The 20320-nt window shown below is 39.1% G+C and overlaps 1 protein-coding gene across 1 annotated transcript; it reads left to right on the top strand.

The window, feature by feature from the left end:
* Positions 1 to 241: 241 nt before the first annotated feature.
* Positions 242 to 9541, top strand: LOC143149715 (solute carrier family 25 member 32). The gene is made up of 6 exons (XM_076317298.1): positions 242 to 693; positions 3813 to 3966; positions 4064 to 4316; positions 4402 to 4515; positions 4630 to 4775; positions 7431 to 9541. The coding sequence occupies exons 1-6, from the start codon at positions 534 to 536 to the stop codon at positions 7615 to 7617; spliced, it is 1014 nt and encodes a 337-aa protein (XP_076173413.1). The 5' UTR covers positions 242 to 533; the 3' UTR covers positions 7618 to 9541.
* Positions 9542 to 20320: the final 10779 nt, after the last annotated feature.

Here is a 20320-nt window from a genome sequence, read left to right as displayed (position 1 = left end):
CATAACTAATAAGCGCTGTTTAATGTCCATCGAATAATCCTTAGACCCAGTCTTTGCAATACATTAGACTAAATAACTACGATACAATATTAAGCACGGTTTATGTACGAGCAGAAACTGGCGCGTAAATCGTAATTTGAATTGAATTTGGCGGGAAGTGGAATGCGCTTACGGTTTTCTTCGTTAGAGGGCAGCTGCGTTCGAAAGTTACGCATAGTGAACTCGCAGCAGTGACCGGCGCGGTCAGTCTGCCGTTTAGCATTGCGGTGTTTGGTATATTCGACGTTTCATCGTGTTGCGTAATTATTTAAAAGAGTAAAAACGAGGCGGAGTAAAATCGCGGTGCGAGTAATTCGATCGCATTTCACGCTCCTATCGACCCGATCACACTGCCTGCCCCGGATCAGGAGATATGTCGAAGAGTGGAGTCGGACATTGTTAGCGTCACAAAGGATGCCACTGGATTTTCCATTGGCAGATCGGTAACGAACGATCAGCAGCAGCAGCAGCAGCAGCAACTTATCACGAAAAAAATGTCGCCGGTGAAGATCAACAGTGGTGGTTCGTCGGGGACCACTACTACCCCTATGCTGAGCTACCTGAAATACGAGTATTTTGTCGCCGGTATATCCGGCGGCGTGATCTCGACGCTGCTGCTGCATCCGTTGGACCTGATCAAGACCAGATTCGCAGGTAAGCACCTCGTTGAGTACGTCTTCGCTGACGACATAACGGTTTGATGCAAATGGCGGTACAGTACTCAGTTTCCTCGTATACACGTGGTGCACGCGCCGCGATCCATATTCACTTGCTCATCGCAAGGAAAATTCTCTGTATCTCTGTCTTTCTACTCGTCCGTGTGACTCACTGTTACGAATCTCTTCCTCTCTCTTTTTCTTCCTCTTTCCCTCTGCTTAGGACTTGATCAATAATCGAGCGAAATTTAACGTAAACAGATATATGAAACTACAATGCGGAACAGTACGGATTGAAATCTATCCCTCCACACCTCAAATAGTACATGTACATACTCACGAAATTGATTATTGGTGCACTGGAAAATTTCTTTTTCCGCCAATGAACTTCAACTATCGATTTCAGAGAGGTTCCTTAATCACATCGAAGACAAACGCTTGAATGAAATTTATATTGTTACAAAAATCATAATGAAAATGCACGTATTCGAGGAAATTATGAAACGAATGATAAAGTTGCGGAGGTATCTACAAATTACCGACAGAGTGGATCGTGGACAACCGTAATTAGTATATTTGGGTCAGTTATGTGTACCTAACCGCCAAATATGTTACATCGGGGACATTTTTCCCGGAAAATTCTTAGCGAGAGGTTGATACATGTGTGTTTGAAATCCGGGGTACGAAGTTGTTGAATAAATGTGAATATTTTCTTGTTCTATAGGATAGAGAAACATTGCGGGAAATATAACATTAATCGATTTAGTTTTAAAAATGAAAATTTCTGGCAACAGTTTTGTTTTCCTATAAATTTTCCACTGTCTGTTATGAAATAATACTTTGAAGACTTACGAGGAAATTCGATGTAAGGTTGACTCTTAATCATTGTTTGATTGTTCTTCGATTAAAAGTATTCGTATTGTTAACTGTTAGTGCGGTTGTACATGATAACAAGCAAATATACTTTATCTTGATATTGTACTAGGGAACAATGAACGTTTTTAAAGTTTACGTTTCTAGTTGTTACACACGATGTTAAAGTATTATGAATCAGTGACGTTTTGGGTCGATGATCGTACGAGATTGAACAAGGTCAGACTGAAAAAGCACGTGGCATTATAGAGAAGAATCGAGAATATTGTAGATCGTCACGAAACCTGCGCAAACCATTGTTTGTTTATACGGTCGATATTTTTAAATTCATCGATGTTAATAGATTTTATACGATGATATAAGAATTAACAAGGTCAAAAATTAATTTTTCGATTAGTAATAACTGTTTTACTGGTATAACACGTGTCTTTCGTTTATTTTGTGCTATTATATTTTTAATTAGAACTTTAAGAATATACTTTTTGGTTAGCAGAGAATTAATGACATTGTTAAAAGCAATTAAATAATGCTCTTCTCAAATTATCTCGTTAAAATTAAAATTATGATAAAAATAATTTGCATTAAAATAGAAAAATTTTGTTTCGAACTTTCTTGGAACTGGTAGTATTCAAAATTGTTAGTAATACATGTTCGTTTACAATTTATTTTTTTCTGCGCCTGTGAAATTGTTGAATAAAAGAAGTTATTTTTTACAATGTATTTTACCGTCAATTATACACTATTTTTTGGCACATAAAGTGTGTAAAGTGAAGGTATGTAATTTAATCTGGTAACGTGTAAACGATTTTGTGATCTCAGCGCGTGTAAAAAGTAAATTAGACATGGAGTTGATCCGCCATGTTTTCAGATGGAATGAAAGTAAGGGTCGACTTTCGATCACATTTAAGAATTGAAAGTAGAAATTCTTGTTCGATTCAACTGAAATAATTAGAAACTGAAACTTTGACTACATTATACTGCTAATAATCAGTAATGTCATTCGATATTAATAATACAGCAAACAATGTCTGGCAACTTTCTATTGTTCTTTTCTCTTGCATTTAAATGTAACTAATAATGGACGACAGTTCGAACAACGCAACTGCTGAATATTTGTCGTGTTTTATTCAGTTCAAGGAAATATATTTCTATTCATTGATGTCAAATGTCTTAAGCACCTAGTTATGATGGTATAACGACTCTTATAGAACCAACTCTGACGCAATGTGTTTTATGAATTACAAAATTCGTGTTCTTTAATTATCGTTGTTGTTGTTGAATTAAGTGTATACTTATGTATTTTCAGCAGATTTTCCGAAATCAAAAGCAAACAATATTAATCGAACGGAAATCGCGAGTCACATTTATTGTAAAGTAGTAATTTATTTATAATGTCCAATGATTTGGATACACAATGAAGCTGGGAACCAACAGTACAAGCTTAAACGAGCTTATCTGTTGTAGCTTTTGAGCTTTTGTTATCATTTTGAAAGGCCGATGTCACGAAGAAGACTCGTCGTCGACGTATTTTCGTCGTAAAATTTGTTGGCCGCACACCAAATAGCAAGAAATTCAACGGATTGCGTCAGAAGCACGTGAGATTGAACGATGAAATTTTAACGCGTTCTTCCGCGATTAAAATCACTCGTTGCAGGAATATTTATGGTAAAATTGAGGATGTTTCACGAGCTTTGATGCAATTACTTTTCTTTTCAGTAATTGTACATGTGTGTACATATGTATATATATACACATACACATATATATACACACACACCATTGTTACATAATTGGACGTTTACTAGTATATTATCAATTATTAGCGAAAATTCATTTTAGCAGGTACTTGTTATCGTTTCGAAAGGTTTCTGCATTTTACAATCCCTTCGCTAATGTGTTCGTAAATAGATGTGTAACGTAGAGATAACTTATCGCGTCTAATAAACATCCGGTACTTTCCGAGAAAGTTGTGCATGCATCGTTCTTTTATTGTCCTTAGTAAAAGTATATATTGTTTAATTTTTTATCGGAAAAAAAAAATAAAGCAATAATTAAAAATAAATTGCGGTATCTACAAGACAAAGAATTACGCGATTGATGTTATAATAATCAAAACTGATAAACCATGACACGTGATTAGAGAGTAAATTAATTAACTGTGCATACTGCTATAAAATGAATTAAAATTTAGATTTATTTTTAATATAATAAGCTATGTTCACTGTTTAATTTTCTTTTTTACAGTTCACGATGGCCACACGCATTCTGGTCCACAATATAAAAGCCTAAAAAGTGCAGTTAAACAAATTGTCAAGACTGAAGGTGTGGGAGGACTTTATAAGGGTGTAGTACCAAATGTGTTAGGATCTGGTGGTGCATGGGGTTGTTACTTCTTTTTGTAAGAGCATTCATTGATCTGAATATTTAAATTATTACAAAGGGGTAAATTTTGCACGCCATTAAAATATGTACAATAAATCAAAATTTTTGTTTAGCTACAACACCATTAAAGGATGGATCCAAAGAGGAAACAGTCGGAAGCCTTTAGGGCCTTCCTGGCATATGTTTGCTGCAGCAGATGCTGGAATTCTTACCTTACTTATGACCAATCCACTTTGGGTAGTGAAGACACGTTTGTGTTTGCAATATAAGGATGATATGAATCTTCCAGAAAGACTTCGATATAAAGGAACAGTAGATGCAATTACAAAAATTTATAGAACAGAAGGAATTCATGGTTTGTACCGTGTAAGTAAACTCAACATTTATAGAAGAGAATATTAATTAATATCATAATGCATAATAAGATACAAACTTCATTGAAATTTTGCAGGGTTTTATTCCTGGGATGTTTGGCGTTTCGCACGGTGCCATTCAGTTTATGGTATACGAAGAGATGAAGAATCGGTACAATCTTTATTTAAATTCTCCAATCGATACTAAGCTGGTAAGTTCAATATTATTGAAGAACAAATATTATTAAGAAACAAATTAAGAAGATTTGATGCAATTCTTCATTTATTCAAAAATTAATTGACTTATAAACTGTCTTTATTTATAGAGTACCTGGGAATACATTTTCTTCGCTGCAGTCTCAAAATTAATTGCAGCTGCTTCAACTTATCCTTACCAAGTCGTGAGAGCTCGACTTCAAGATCATCATCATAACTACAGTGGCAGCATCGAATGCATACAATTGATATGGAGGTCAGAAGGCATAAAGGGTTTTTATAAAGGCTTAAAGCCGCACTTAATACATGTTACACCAAATATTTGTTTAGTTATCGTAATTTATGAAACACTTTCTAATGTGACTATAGACTCTGGTGACGAATTAGAATAATCCTATTTTTTAATTGTAGAAAAGGAAGAAAACAATATTAGTCTCATTTAAATATTCTGTAATTTATCAAGATTGAGTTATGCATTGATATTAGATTTGCCCAGCTCTAAACAGTACACTAACTTGATAGGCAATCAGCAAATAGTTTCTATTTCAGTGTAACTTATATACTGATCTTTGGAGGGTTTTTGTCAATCGAGAGTACACTTGAAACAGTATTATTAGAAAAAGCTGTTACTCTGTCATACATACTTTCATACAAGTGGTAAAGCACGTGTAGTGTTGGAGTTATATACTTCTGTCACGTCGTTCTTTACTACAAATCGGTAGGAATTAATTGCAAAACTTAGGTTGTTACTTAACATTGAATATCTCTCTCACAAAACAAGTATAATGTGATATTCCTTGGTTGCAAAAGACATAGCTATTCAATAATTAATTTAGACTATATTTTTGAGGATTTGAATGTAAAGATAGCTTATAGAATACCTGAAAGAATGCTACTGAGAATAGTTTTATTGTTCTTAGTAGTAGTATTCCATGGAAGTTATCAAACTATACGTGTTTCGGGGTTCTAGAGATGAATACTTAATTTGATATTCTAATTTAAGTTTATTTCCGAAAGATATAGTCACTGGACTAATTTCTTATTAGAAAAGATCGAAGACAGTTTTTAATATATATATATATTACTTTACAGTTATTATCTTTATTAGACGACTGTTTCATATAACGACCGAACATTTTACTGTGTAATTAAAACAAAAAAAATGTACATATATACGTATCTACCGAACAAATGCTATTTCAAATCTCGGATTGTACGATGTGAGTTTTGAAATACTATTAATTTATACGGATCATTTGAGCATGTTTTAATTTATTCTACAACTTATGTGTACAAAATAATTTGATTTGCCCCTGTAAAGCACGAACAGGAAACTTATGTATTGTAAAGAAGACTAACTTAATTATCTTTCATCTTATAGTGATTCATATTCAGGTTGACGCTCATATGATATATGTGACGTGTACATACAATTAAATTACATCTAATAGTTTCAATTAACATAAGTTAATATTCTTCGTCTCTTTACTAAGAGCAATCTTTATTTTGGAATTAATTTATATTTTATTGTAAAAATTGAACTAGCAAAAGATGCAATTTATTGCAGGAGTGTGTAATAGTTAAATTTACAATTTAAACGGTCATATAATTGCATAAGCTATAGACCGTGCGAATGTTTGTAGTAATTGCATACCATTTTTTTAATGCGACTATGTGAACACGAATAGATGAGAATTTTCGAGATTGTCGCGTGATCTGCAAGTTACGGTGTCGATCGTAAATTCTCACTGTAAAGAAATATCGAGACAAGTGTATGCGTAGGAATGTAATGATTATCTACAATCTCATTGTTATTCATAATATCATTGTATTTCTTGTATGCAATGAATAAGTATCTCATTTCGAATCACCTACGTTAGATGAATGTTGTAGAGTCTGGTACTCGGAGCAACCGAAGTGTAACAATAAAATTCAATGTCACCGTAACATTCAACAAATAGGTCGAATTTATTTATATGGACTTTTTGAGGAAACAATTAGGAACAACTTAGTAATAAATGTAGCAACGTTCCGATAATTGTTTCACATTCGATTAGCCTGCTGATTTATTCTGATACTCTTTTCTATTTGTTCGAACATGTCAATTCCTGGACTTTTTGTTTTATAATAATTTGCGAGAAAAGCAGAAATTGATCGAAGAAAAATATTTGCACAAATGAAAAAGGAAAAAAAAAAAACACACGAAAAAATACAACCAACAAACCAACACTCCCGTCACTGAATTACTAGTTTAAATATATTTGTTGGTTGGTCGCTTTCGACACAGCTTCGCGTCACTTAAATGTTCTTTCTTGAATATTTTTACAAATAAATTAATCGCTATGGCTGGACCATGAGCATATTAATACGACGAAATATGTAAGAGGAAATATGTTTGGCTCTACGCGTGAGTGTACGAGCGTGTGTGAGACATGGACACAATTGCGTTGAAACGGATCGTTTGCAAGCCACCAGCAGTACGATTTTTGGACGCATTACTCACGATTAAACGTTGTATTTGTACTCACATATCACCGGAGATGCAAAACCATATGGATGAGAAATAAATTATTCGAAATTGGGAACCGATGAATTTTTAGAGACTCCTTTATCCATTTCTTTAGTTGCACAAATCTTGTTTACCATTTCTTAAGAAATTTACATCGATCGACAAACCTGTGCGACGTGTATTGTCTAGAATATTACGAAGACGTATCGGTACCTGTTAATGATAATCGTGACGTATGGTTGCGTTCGTTTGGCGGAGAGATTGATGGATAAATGACAAAAATCGTACGCCGGCTCGAGTTTTGGTGCGAATGAGAAAACATATTGTAGAAATCTACACAATTTAAACGTGAATAAAGAGGAAAATAAATAACGAAAACGTATTACTGGTGGTTAATTGCAGATGTGAAAGGTGGCGTGGATTTTACAAAGGACTGAGTGCGAACCTATCCAGGGTGACCCCGGCGACCGTGATCACGTTTGTGATATACGAAAACGTGTCACACTATCTTCTGCAGCGCACAAACAGACGGAACGCCGAGGGAGACCAGACATCTCTTCCCATTCTGGTTAAAAGTGTCGAGGCTTGAAGTACCCGTTGGGAATATCGAAAACTGGGAATCCAGAATATTTTAACCGAGTTCCTGCAACGCTAAGCGGGATGCATTTAAAATTCCAAAACAAAAAAGAAAAAAGAAAAACAATTGTACCCGTTAAATTGTTCCGAAGAGTATATTTTATTTGGGATTGTCCGCTCCCGTGTCTGCGATACTTCGATTAAATTCTTATTCGCAGTAACACCCGTCTGCTAAATCCATGACGAGCACACACCATTATCCATGTATTGTTATTGTGAAATCAATTATGAATACAGCGCTCGTACTTTTAATAGTAATATCAGAAATTTCATTTACTCCGCGAATAGATGCGCGTGGCGATGCACACCTGCAATTCTATCCGAATGTATTTTCCGTACGTTCAATACGAACACTAACTATTTATACACACACACAGGTTGTGCCAATAATAGCGAGCATTAATAGTAGCGAAACGATCTTACACGTATACGTGATATTATACCCGCTCGATAGAATTAATCCTTTTTTTCTTCTTTGCTTCGTGACGATAGTTTCTTTTTTTTTTAACGTCATTAGATTCCTCCGTTCAGCATCGTGTTCCTACGTCGACGTTGTCTTACCTTGGTCCATGTTGAATATTCTATGTAAACTTTCTCTTCGTTTATCAGTTGTATCGAATCACCTCGCTTCGAAGTGCGTCAGAGCGAACCTCGTTCTCTCGTTTTATTACGCATTTTGAATCCATTGTTGCTGCAAATTTCGCCTAGGCCCGATGGTAGCAACGTTGAACCGGGCCACTTCGTTCCTGAAACGTATGCATTAATAAGCTTTACAATGGACCTGTGTAATCAAAAGCGTGTTTGAACTGGCGTTTATCGTAGCCGACATTCAATTCGGCGCACTGATTATTAACAGTCCAACTGCAAGCACAAACTTCGTTTATGTACGTTCGACGTATGTTTGTCTAATTTATCATCGCTCTTCGTATTGTCATAATTCGGATGTAGATCATCGAATCGAATTTCAATACTCAGTCCGAGAATCGTCCCGCGCTGCGACAAGAATTATATTCTTTCGATAATCGGAAACGAGGCGTATGTTTATTTAATTACTCGGTCGTTGCAGCGTTCGACGATTAATATTTTCCCTCCCGTCGACGATTCGTTTTATTATCGTTCGGGTTCGCGAGTCGGCTGCCAACGACCGAATTTTTCTACATAGACGTATCATAGGGTCGAGGAAAATGTTAAGATCTCGCACACGAACAAAATCTCGACAAAACATAACTTTGTCGTGGTATCACTTTTAACATTCCTACCACGAGATTTAAATCGATCGACTGAAACAAATTATTACTTTTAGACAAAGCGAGTACATATCTATTATACATTCACCGATTAATTCGCACAAACTTTAGGGTGCGAGGGTACAAATGATTTTTCGCGTTACGAGACAGAAACTCGCGTACAATTGTTACCAGGAACGAACGTAGCGTAAAAATTTGCATAATTTCGTTCGTAACGCGAGCGAGCAATCCGTCGATAGAGAAAAGCTTGTTAGGTTATAAATAATTTCTCTATCTGTCCTGGTGTAATTCTTTTCGAAGATTCATTTACGAAAGGGGAGACCATCGATTACGCTAAATGTTACGAAGATTGCGTTTAATATCGTCGCTTCTTCGAGTACTATCGTCGAGGTTCTGGCTTATCAGGGTTAATGGACTTCGAGGACATTTTTTATAGTAGTTATCGCAGTATTCTCTGTACTCAGCTCCGGTGATGGTGCTTGGAAGATTTTCGTCTTGCGAGGAGGACGGCCTGTAATGAAAATCGTGTAACTACATTGCAGCTCCTTCGAGCTTTCCAAATATGAAAAATCCTTTACGTAATTATGTAACTATCGAATAAATGGATCTGTCGATTGAATTTTTAGCGTATATTGAAGTGAATATTATTTCAATTATTTATATACTCACGTGAACAGTATTTGGAGAACGTCGCCGAGTACTCCGTTGTTGGTCAAGGGGTATTTCGCGACTTCGCAGATCATTCTCAGCAGACAATTCTCCCCGGAATAGCCGAAACTGTCGACGTATGGTTAATTCATTGAACCTACCGCGTGTACGATCTGCTCGATCCTTTCGATGCTGCGAGTGTCCACGAACGGTACGGATCGTGCGTTGAACGCCCTGGGGGCGTTCGCCGGACGTGCTTGGTAAACGGGACCATCGAAATCCCGCACACGGTCGTGCGTCGCGAACCTCGGCATCGAAACGGTCGACGAGAAAATTCTTTCGTTTTCGAGGAGACCTCGAATTATCGATAACGGTCACACCACCTTTCCAATTTGTTCGCGAGAACGTCGTACGCCATTCGTCGATCGAAGCTCCGTTTCTTGAAATACGGCTCGTCCAGATAGTAACTGGAGTTCCATTCCCCGGGCAGACCGTAATTCGCCTCGAAGTAGAAAGAAAATAGCACCGATTTGTTGGGAATATCAATGGGCACTCCGAGAGCGAAGAATAACTGGGAACGTGAGGGTCATTTTTTTCCACCTTTTTAATAACAACCATTTCTTACGGGAACAACGCGATGAAACGATTTCCATGCAGCGATTCGTTTCTCGCGCGTTTCGACGTCTTGGAATTTTTTTTAAAAATCCACCCGACCACGGAGCACATTTTTAACGCGGTCTCTCCCGATTACTCCGAGAACTGTTCCCAATACGGAGAATCGCGCGACGTTAACTCTCCGTCGACCGAGCGTGGGTCCGTATCGACCCACGCGCTCGAGTAATTCAAACCGGATGATTGTTTATTCCAGAACTGACAACGCGATCGATGGAATACCAAAATATAAAGAAAACGTGCAACTGGATTTACACACTGATCGAAACTCGGTTATCAACAACCACTAGAAACCTCTCTCGACGGAGAGTTAATATCGAGTAAACGGTCGACCGTCAGTCGATGAAATATTAACGATTCGGTACTTTACCCCCATACCGCTTCCCTCGGGGAATCCGATCGATCTAAGATGTCTCTCAATCCCGTGCGTGATGTTTCTCACCCCCGAGATGCTCAATGGCCGCAGAAGACAACACGCCATGAAAACGTAGCCCAACATTTCAACGGAATCTGAAAGGTAAACGGTTGATATCGCATAGAAACAATACAAGTGTCGTAAATTTTCAAATCTGATCAAAGTTACCGCCAAAGTTACCACCGTTTTATACCCGGTGTTCCTTTTAATTCCAACTTACGCGAAGATTATGGGATTAAGGGTCGGTGGTGTCCGTCGCGTAATTTCCGTGAAACGCGAGACTGCTATTGTCGGTTCTTCCTTTTCGAGAGGATTTAGCTCTGTGAAAAATTGCGCGTTAATGAACGCGCGACGGAACACGCTCGAGCGTTGCGAAGCGTCCGCAAACGATCGAGCACCCGTCGTCAAATTTTCTTTCGGCTTCGCCGCGATCGTAAATCTCCTTCGTAATTTCCTCCTCGCTCGGGGAATTACTCGATCGTGCTCACCCGCGTGTCTCTCGTCGAGAAAAAATAAAAAAAAGAAACGTTCGACGAGGCGTTCGCGCGCGAACGACGAAAATCAAAAGTTTTATACGCGCCGGAGATCCGTCAGAAATTTTTTACACTCTTCTTCCGCTTCTACCGCTTCTATTGGTTACTTTACGAGGATGTATCGGTCGGGAGTCAAGAACGCGATAAACTCGTATCCACTCTCGCGATATCCAGGCTGATTAATGCTCAACGATTCTTCTCTTTCCCCTTGTTATTCACGCGAACTGGATCAACGTTTCTAATTAGGTCAATTTTATATTTATCGCTCGACACGTTGAATGTCATGGTGGTCACCAGTGATGATAGACGCATTAAATGTCTCTATGTGTTTGTACGTATTTAACGCAGTTAATGAAGTTACGAAAAAAGAAACATTTTATTTCTTACGTCACAGTTCGAACAGATGCGGATATTTTTCAATATGTAATATCGTCAACGATGCTACAAAATCGCAAATACATCAAACTTGAATATTTCTACGTTCCACGTTGCAAGTGGAGCAAGCGTCAAGGGTATCCTTAAATATGGAAAACTGATACCGGTAAATTTTTAAATGAACTCAATTGTCGTTAACAATGCTACAAAAATAGGTACACGATATCTCTATATCTCCCTTTACAATTTTTGTTCTTAAATATGCAAGAAATTTACCATCGACGCGTTAAAGGCAAGAACCTACGTATCATCGAGAACGAAGTACACTTCGTGGACCGGGTCTTATCCCTGATGGAGCTCCACGAGCAAAAATGATCCAGGAGCGAACCTCCTTGCAATTGTTGGAGATTAGGGTCCCCTGTACCCGATTTCGATAATTCGAACACGACGAGAGGACTAGTTACTCCGAGTCGAATCTCTCGAGGGTTAGATAATTCTGTTCGCGGTATCCGGATCGAGATAAGCGGAGGCTTTTAGACCGATGGAACACGACACAAAGCGTACACTTTATATATAGAGAGAGAGATGCGGATAAAACGATCCCAGGTTGAAATTTCTAGGACGCGGGCTACGTTAACGAATGAAAATCGACGAGTTGGCCGGGAATTGTTTGCCTCATTTTCCGAAATGCCACTGTGCACGGCCTCGGAGCGTCTTAACGATTTATAAACTGCCCGCCCCCGTGAAAAATGAACACCGTGGCAAGTTTGCGACGGGCTAATAATTGCCACGTGTTAACGAGCCGTAACCGAAGCCATTCGCGCCTACGTGTAAAAACGAGTGGAAACATGTAAATTCCTAACGCCCGGGCTCAACGACTTCCTTTTTCCCGCGTAACGAAACGAGTGCAACGCGGGGACAAACATTAAAAGTGAACTCCACGCGACTCCATAATTAACGATTCCAAATTAACCGACGAAACGAAAAAATCTACGTCGGTTCAACGACCTCGAGGCGTTTTTTGTTTCGTTCTACCGCGAGCTACGCAATCGTCGTTTCCGATCGAAAAAGATTATGCGTAAAGAAATTCTGTAAAATTTATATTTGTAATTTTTATAATTTCATTTCTTACATTATCTAGGTACTGAACGTTTAATGTTAATACTTTCTAGTTTAATTTCTAGAGAATAACAGATTCTGAAACACTCTTATTTATGATCTTTAGAATTGCACAAGTAGTGAAATTTATCAATCTGTTCGTTCTCTTTCTAGAAGATTTATTTATCCAGAAAATCATCGTCGTGGTAGTCGAAGAGGGTAGAAAATTCTTTAGAATCTTTATTTACAATTTCAAACAATTTTCCACTTACCCCTTTGTGTCTCTCCATCTAATCTTCCGCAAGCTGAAACAAAACTCATCAAAGTTGTTGAACTATTCACGAAAGAATCAACGGAAAAAACAACCAACGTCGATATTCGTTCCATGAATGGTTACACTTAAAAAAAAATAATAATAATTACCCATAATCTGGTCAGATTGATACCCTCGAACTACCCCATAGTGTTTATTTCTCCGAGTTGACAAAGACTCGGGATTAAAGCAATATCGTGTGTGCGCGCGTCATCGTTCGTGGGTCGTTTAAAACAGTCTAAACACACGGTACCGTACAGATCATGGTATGCATCGAAATTGAATTAATCATCGAATTACAATGTGGCTGTTTCTGCGTTGTTTAGCGCGTTCCAGTTTCAATGGCGAACTTGTTGAATTATTCCCCGGTATTTTGTGCGTGTCTCGCAGCTAACCTGTGGTCGTATAATAACGCGAAACCTTTCCCTCCCCAGGTGGCCGCGGGGTTTAGATATCTAGGACGAACTTGCTCGCGGAAGCCAGCACACGGTGCCGGAAATACATCATTGATTAGCGCTGGCATGAATCTACCGGTTGCGGACCTATCCGCATCACCACCGACTCACCTGCAGTCGGCTTAACCCTATTCACTCGGGAGGCGATCCTCGATCGTCATTTAATTTGGTGTACTCTCTCCAATTCGGAAAACCATCGTGGTTTTGGAATTTAAACTTAACATTTAATTACTCCTTTCTTCTATGATGTAAATATATGTGTACGAAATGTTGAAATGAAAATGTTTTAAAATTGATTACAGGATTCGAAGGATTTCATCGAGGTGCTAGTTTCTTGGAACAGAAGAGCTTCGAGTGCAAAGGGTTAATTACATTTGCCTTACGATTCAATTCGTGACAAAGCGTTCCCATACTTGGACACCGAGTTCCTCGAGTGCACGAACGAACGTTCGAAGACTAATCGAGACACGAAAGTTACAAAAATTAATTATATCGATCGCTCGATCGTGTTGTGGAAAATGGTATCGCGGGGAGAAGGTTCGAAAAATTGTACAGTCGGTTCCAAGATCGTGGAATTGTTGTAAGAAAGTTTTGGGAATAGATAAAATTTTCTCGGTTCAAAAATTGTTTTTTATAGTCATTTGGAAGATTGTGGAACGGCGACGAGAAAATTCTAGAAACGAATAAAATTGTATCGGTTGCTCGGTAGCTTGGAAGATTTCAAAAATTAATATTAATTGTTCGTCTGAAAAGCTACGAAAAAATAATTATTTATCGAACACGTCGATGTGACATTTGTTCCATTTTTATCATTCTTGAAAAAGTTACGCTTTCCGAAAAGGTTCTCTTCCATCTTAAAGACACGGAGAGATAAACGTTCGCTTGAATTTGGTTCCCAGAGCCACCATCTTTAAACACAGAGTGCGCTACAAAAGCAGTGATTTTTCACGAGGTCGGTACTTCAGTTTATAAGCCACCCAGTTTATTCTACACCTTTCCAGATACCGTTCTAGGTACCCAAAATAGAGAAGCAACATTCGTAGAATTAATTCTCTGAGAAAAATCACGAAACATTGGCGTAGGTTTAACCCTTTCCCTAACTAATTTCCTATAGTCGCTCGATCGGTCGTTGGTGTGCGTTAAACGCCCATAGGCGTTCAGCGTCTGTGTATACCGAATAGGCGAGAAGGTTTCCCGCACGGAGGGTAACTTTTGCGTTAAAATCCACAGTCGAGGGGTTAAGAATAATTTCCAGCTCTAAGGAGACGGTCTTCGACTCTCTTGTCCTACGTAGATGGTGTTTCTATCCATGTTGGACGTAGACAAGGTTGGAAAAGAGGGGTAGAAGGTCCATCGAGAGCCAAAGATAGAAATCGTCGAGGAATCCCGAAGGAAAAGGAGAATCCGTAGAATTTCGTTTCGGGCGTTGGAACGCGGAACGATCGCAGGCTCCACTGCACGAGCAGCAGTTTCCAGGATTGTTCGACCGACGGTTAGCAGATGGCGGCTGATGGTTAGTATCCAGGACCTTCAGCCCCGCCCATCCAATTTGAACGGCGACCGTTTCGCTCGGCGTCGCGGAGCGTCGTGGTCAAAATTTTCGAAGATTAACCACCCCACGACCTCGTTCAACCCCGTATCGTGGACGCCTCCGATTAAAGTTCTCGAGACGAAACGCCACGCGAGATTATTCCGCCTCTTCGTCCCTCTCGAGTAGAGTGAAAATCTTCCCGCGGTGAGTAAATAAATTGGACGTCGACTTAATCCTCACCTACGGGCTTGTCAAATTTACAACTCGTGGACATTCGAAAATGATACCCGTGGATGATCCGTCGGTCGACCTTCGTACGTTTGTGAGTAAATTTTTTATAAATAAAATGGAATACTTACTCGACGATTACGCATTGTTTATTTCGCACTCCTCGTTTTCTCAACCGTCACCTGCTAGGTTGTGAAAAATACCAATTGCAAGAATTCGAATGTTACGATCCGTGCGATAGATTAATTTTCATTTGTTGTACATTTGTATATTCGAAAGAAAATTTTCGTTTCGTATTGGAGAAGTAAAATGTAAAAATTTCCTTAACGAGTAGAATTTCTTTCGTGTTCTTACCAATGTATTATCATCGGTTAGAATTCCTATTTTCGAAAAGAAATTTTCGTTTCATTTTGGAGAAATAAAATCTAAAATTTCCTCAACAAGTAGAGTTTCTTTCGTGTCCAGCATCGTTCTGGGAATTATTCCACTATCCACGATGATCAGGTTTGTTCGTACGTCGCGAGACACATCGAGAATCGACGAGCGAAAACGACAAAGTTGCCATTCCTATGGTTACAAGAATTACCAGCAATTACGTGCTGATTGCGCACGTGATGTATCATTTCCAAGGGACGTTCCGAGGGTTTCTGGGCCCTTTTAATTAAATAAAGCGACGAGTTTCGGTTGACTGGCACACAACGGAATTACGCAGCACTTGTAAGGTGTGCCAGTGTACACACAGAATATATATGTCCCTACGGGGATGTCACGAGTTAGGATCTGCGGAAACGGATACGATCCTTTTGTTTGCCGTTGAGATTCCACGATGGAAGGCAGAAGGCAACGTAGAACAGTTGTAAAACGGATGCAGCTGATGTAACTCAAGAATTAAATTATCTCGCGAATATTACGTAAATGTGATTGCGAGATTCCGTTCGATAACCGCTCTCGACGAGATGAATCCAGCTGCGAGTCTGGCAAAAAGCACGTATCGTATTATCCGGTGAATACAGCACGGAAGAATCAACGGAGACGAATACACTTTGCCATACTATCCAACCGTGTCTCTGTAATATTGTCTTAACAGAACAAAATAATTGTTCGCGGGAAACACTATTTTTCTAATACATTTACCGCGCGAAACACCGTATTCTTAAATCGAAGATGAACGAAGGAGAAAGAAATAAATTCTTTCTTTTTTTTTTTAGAGAGAACAGACGAGTTTTCTTTTTTCGTTATACCTGGAAATATTTACGAATAACGAATAAAACACCGTCAGATGTAACCATCGTTTTCCACGGGCCGATTTTGTTAAAAGTCTAATTGGATTTCGGGACGAGAGCAATGAATTTAAAATACAAAGTTTCTTTGAAATCCATTCGGTCGTTTAAACGTAATCGTGTTGGCAGACATACGAGTGTTTGAAAAAAAGAGAAAAGACAAAAAAAAAAGATATTCTTTTTTCCCCCCCCAAACGTGTTTCCCCCTTGAAATTTTGTTTCCAACATTTTCCCGGAATTTCAATAGTTTGTATCCTCTCGTAGCTCCGGGAAGTAAAAACGTTTACGCGATACGATCGTCACTTTTGTCGACGATTTCGCGATCCGAATAAACCGAACGCGAATGCGCTTTCTGGTTACGCGAACTCGAACTTCCGAATCTCGTGCTCGTAAACTCGATTATCGCGAAATTAAATTTCCTGCCGGTCAGAGATATTTCGCAATTTCCCCACGCGTTCGCCGCGAGCTCGAACTCGACGTAGTTAAATTTTCTTTCAATTAGAGAACAAACCCGCAACGACGACGTTGAACACGCTACAAAGATAAAACAATAACGTTATATTCTTCTCAGATTGGTATAAATCTTCTAACGGTGGGCTCCGGTATCGCGCGTCAAAAGGAACTGAAGTTTAATTTTCTACATGGTCGGTTTCCGGCCGAGCAACAAATACGGAGCGAGATTTCCCTCCTCGGCGTTATTTAAAACACGAAACACGTTTCTCCATCTCTCGCCACTTCTTGTTTCATAAACGATTAAACCGTTACGTCCATACTCGACTATTTTCCCACTTTCTTTCTTTTTCGCGACCGAATTAAAGGAAAGAAATTGTTCGGGGTTAACGTGATGCGAATTAAAAGCGCGTCGGCGAGCGTCACACGCGCTGAAAGCGATAATTAAAAATGTGCGCGCGAAAAGGAAGCGGATACCGTCGCGGCGACGATGTCTCTGCAAACGCGCGAATTTGTTTCTGTCGCGTGGAAAAAAGTAAGATCGCGTTGCAACGTGGTCGAGAGGACGATTAAACTCGATTTTAAATTAGACGGTGGAAAGATTATCACTCTTCTTTCCAGTACCGAGGAAACAATTATTCGGAAACGTGAAACCAGCCAGTTTTTCCTCGAGATATTGAAATTGTCCAGGAAACGTGTATTTCGAATTGGAAAATTTCACATCGAGTTTCTTTCGATTTTTTAAGCTTTTCCTACCATCGAGTAATTTGTTGTCGATCGTAGGAGTCGTGGTATTTGAATTTTTATCTTTAGAAATGTTAATATTCTAAATTAGAATCGTGGAACTACTCACAGTCGAAGGGAAGTGAATTTTTGTATTTAGAAATTTTCAAATATTCAAATTTGTAATTGTGGAAATCTCTTCTCCCCAATGGGAGGTTTCGTGAACTCGGTTTATTGAAATTTCGGAGAATTCACAAATTCTATCGCGTGGTGTATCTACTTGAAATTAGAATGCTTAAGCACCAAAATGGTGGTTAATAAAGTGGCCATAATTTTCCAAACGATTATCGACGAAAATATATTCTTAACACATTCACTACCGGGTAATTAATTCGTCCACTTGAATTTTAATTCTTAGAAATTCTAAATTTCCAAATTTGAAATTGTAGAACCCGAGGAAGCGTTCGTAAACTCGGTTTATAAGAATTTCGGTGAATTTACAGAATTCTATTACGAGGAGTACGAGCAACCAGTATCAAAATGGTGGTTAATAAAGTGGCCATAATTTTCCAAACGATTATCAACGAAAATACGTTCTTAACGCATTCACCATCGGGTAATTAATTCGCCCACTTGAATTTTAATTCTTAGAAATTCTAAATTTCCAAATATGAAATTGTAGCACTCGAGGAAGCTCTTTCGCAAAGTGGAATTTCAGTGAATTTATAAATTCTGTCGCACGGAGTACGAGAAATCACAATTGTGGAGCATCGAAACGTTTGCTAATAAAGTGGCCATAATTTTCCATCGTTGGACCTCGAAGGATCATCGGGCTGGTCGGTCGAAACAGACTCGCTAACAATGGTCGGGGAGATAAAAAGGGGTCCGATAAACAATTTACTCGCTTCCCCGGACGTTTCTCGTTGTTTTCCGCAAATAATCCCAGCCAGTCCCCGTATATACGCCCCGTATCCATCGTTGCAGCCGCTTAAGGGTTTAATAATCTGTCTCGGCGAGGACAAAAGGGTTGGCGCGTTATCATCCGGCTCCGTTTGATTATTCATTCACGCTTCGAGCCACCGGCAAAGCTCGAATCCGCTTTTAACTCGCCTGGGTCCGCTCAGCGAAACGCTCGCTCGTTCGCTCGCTCGCTCGCTCGCTACGACGAGTCGTCCTGCAACGCTCGGGAATTCTACAAAGCTGGCCATAATGTTAACCTCGCTATTTCTAATTCGGAATAATTTATTTCCACGAGCACTAAGGGACGGGTATACGGTGCTCCAGTTGCAAAATTTTCCCCGATTAATCGCGAGAAAGTGTGCAAATAGTAATTTTCCTAGCACTTACGATCGTTCGAAGCAATTCGAAAAATTCCAAGCGACAGCCTCGAGAGTAGCCCGTAACGGTTTCCCGTTACTCGAGAAGGTATCGTCGAGGAGACGAAAACGATATTTAATATTTTTCGTTGCGAAAGTAAACATTTATTCGTCGCAACGATTGCAGGTTTCTTTCGGATCGCTTCGGGAGGAATGAAAATACACAAAACCTGAAAAAAGAGGGGAGAAAGAAAGGATTTTAAACACAGAACAACATAAAAATAGAAATTTCCTATGTGCGAGGAAAGAATTGCTTGCGAATAAAAATGTTGTGCTTCGAGTTCGTTTTTTTTTTTTTTTTTACTTTTACCTTCCACATCTTTCGGTTTATATATTTTTATTCCTCCCGAAGAGGGGAATTATTTTCGCCTTTCTCTTCAATTTCAAAAACGCGGTCGACCGTGTGGGCTCTGAAGAAACGAAAAAGAGAAAACCAAAAATAAAAGTGGAAAGAAACGATAGCAACAACGAACCGATTTTCCGCTGTTTTTAACGTTGAATTTCGAGATCGACGAAACAACATTTCGGCCAGGTTTTTCAGATTTCCGACCACCGTGAGAGCCCGTATCGATTCGGTCACCGTGGTTGCCGCAGTACTTCCCGTACAAATTGCTCTTTTTCGATTAACTTAATTTCGAGAGCAGCCCGACCAATTGCCCTCCAAGTTTCCGTAAGGCGATACTCTTCTACTTTGTAAAAATAGAAACCTCGATACCGTCCCTGCGATCGTTCTCTTTCGTTTTTCCCTCGATCGTGTATCTCAGGGACCACCGCGAGATTTTTGTTAATAACGATACACCAACATTGCGACAAATTATATATACATTGAGATGTATTGAGCGCAGAAAAAAAAGGAAATGGAAAATTATCGCACAGAAGTGAAAGTAAGGCCTCTGGAAGTAGTTTCAGACCGTACTGGGTCAGACGGTTTACTCAGCTTGGCGAAGACTGTGCTTGACCAAGATACTCGACGTCCACGTTCCCCTTACACACGGTACTACGTTCCTTTTAATTCAGAAGTCATTTTTCTAGCTCTCAGCTGTATCCTTTCGATACAAAGGCGAGGTGCACGTTATTGTTAACCTAATTTCGAGAACAACCTTAGAAAAATGTTACAAAGTAACGTAGAATTCGTTATCCCGTTAACGAAAGAAATAATACACAAAAAGAAGAAGTATAAAATATATAGATAGCACAATTGCGTTAATACAGAAGAAAACTGAAACAAGCAACGAAGCTCGAGATTTCAATCTTCTTGTCTCGAATTTCCCGGGGAATTTCCGTTAATTTCGAAACTAAATTTCGCGGAAAT

The sequence above is a fragment of the Ptiloglossa arizonensis genome, chromosome 7, assembly GCF_051014685.1.
Source record: "Ptiloglossa arizonensis isolate GNS036 chromosome 7, iyPtiAriz1_principal, whole genome shotgun sequence".
Lineage (NCBI taxonomy): Eukaryota > Metazoa > Arthropoda > Insecta > Hymenoptera > Colletidae > Ptiloglossa > Ptiloglossa arizonensis.
This window is presented reverse-complemented; position numbering and strand designations above follow the sequence as displayed.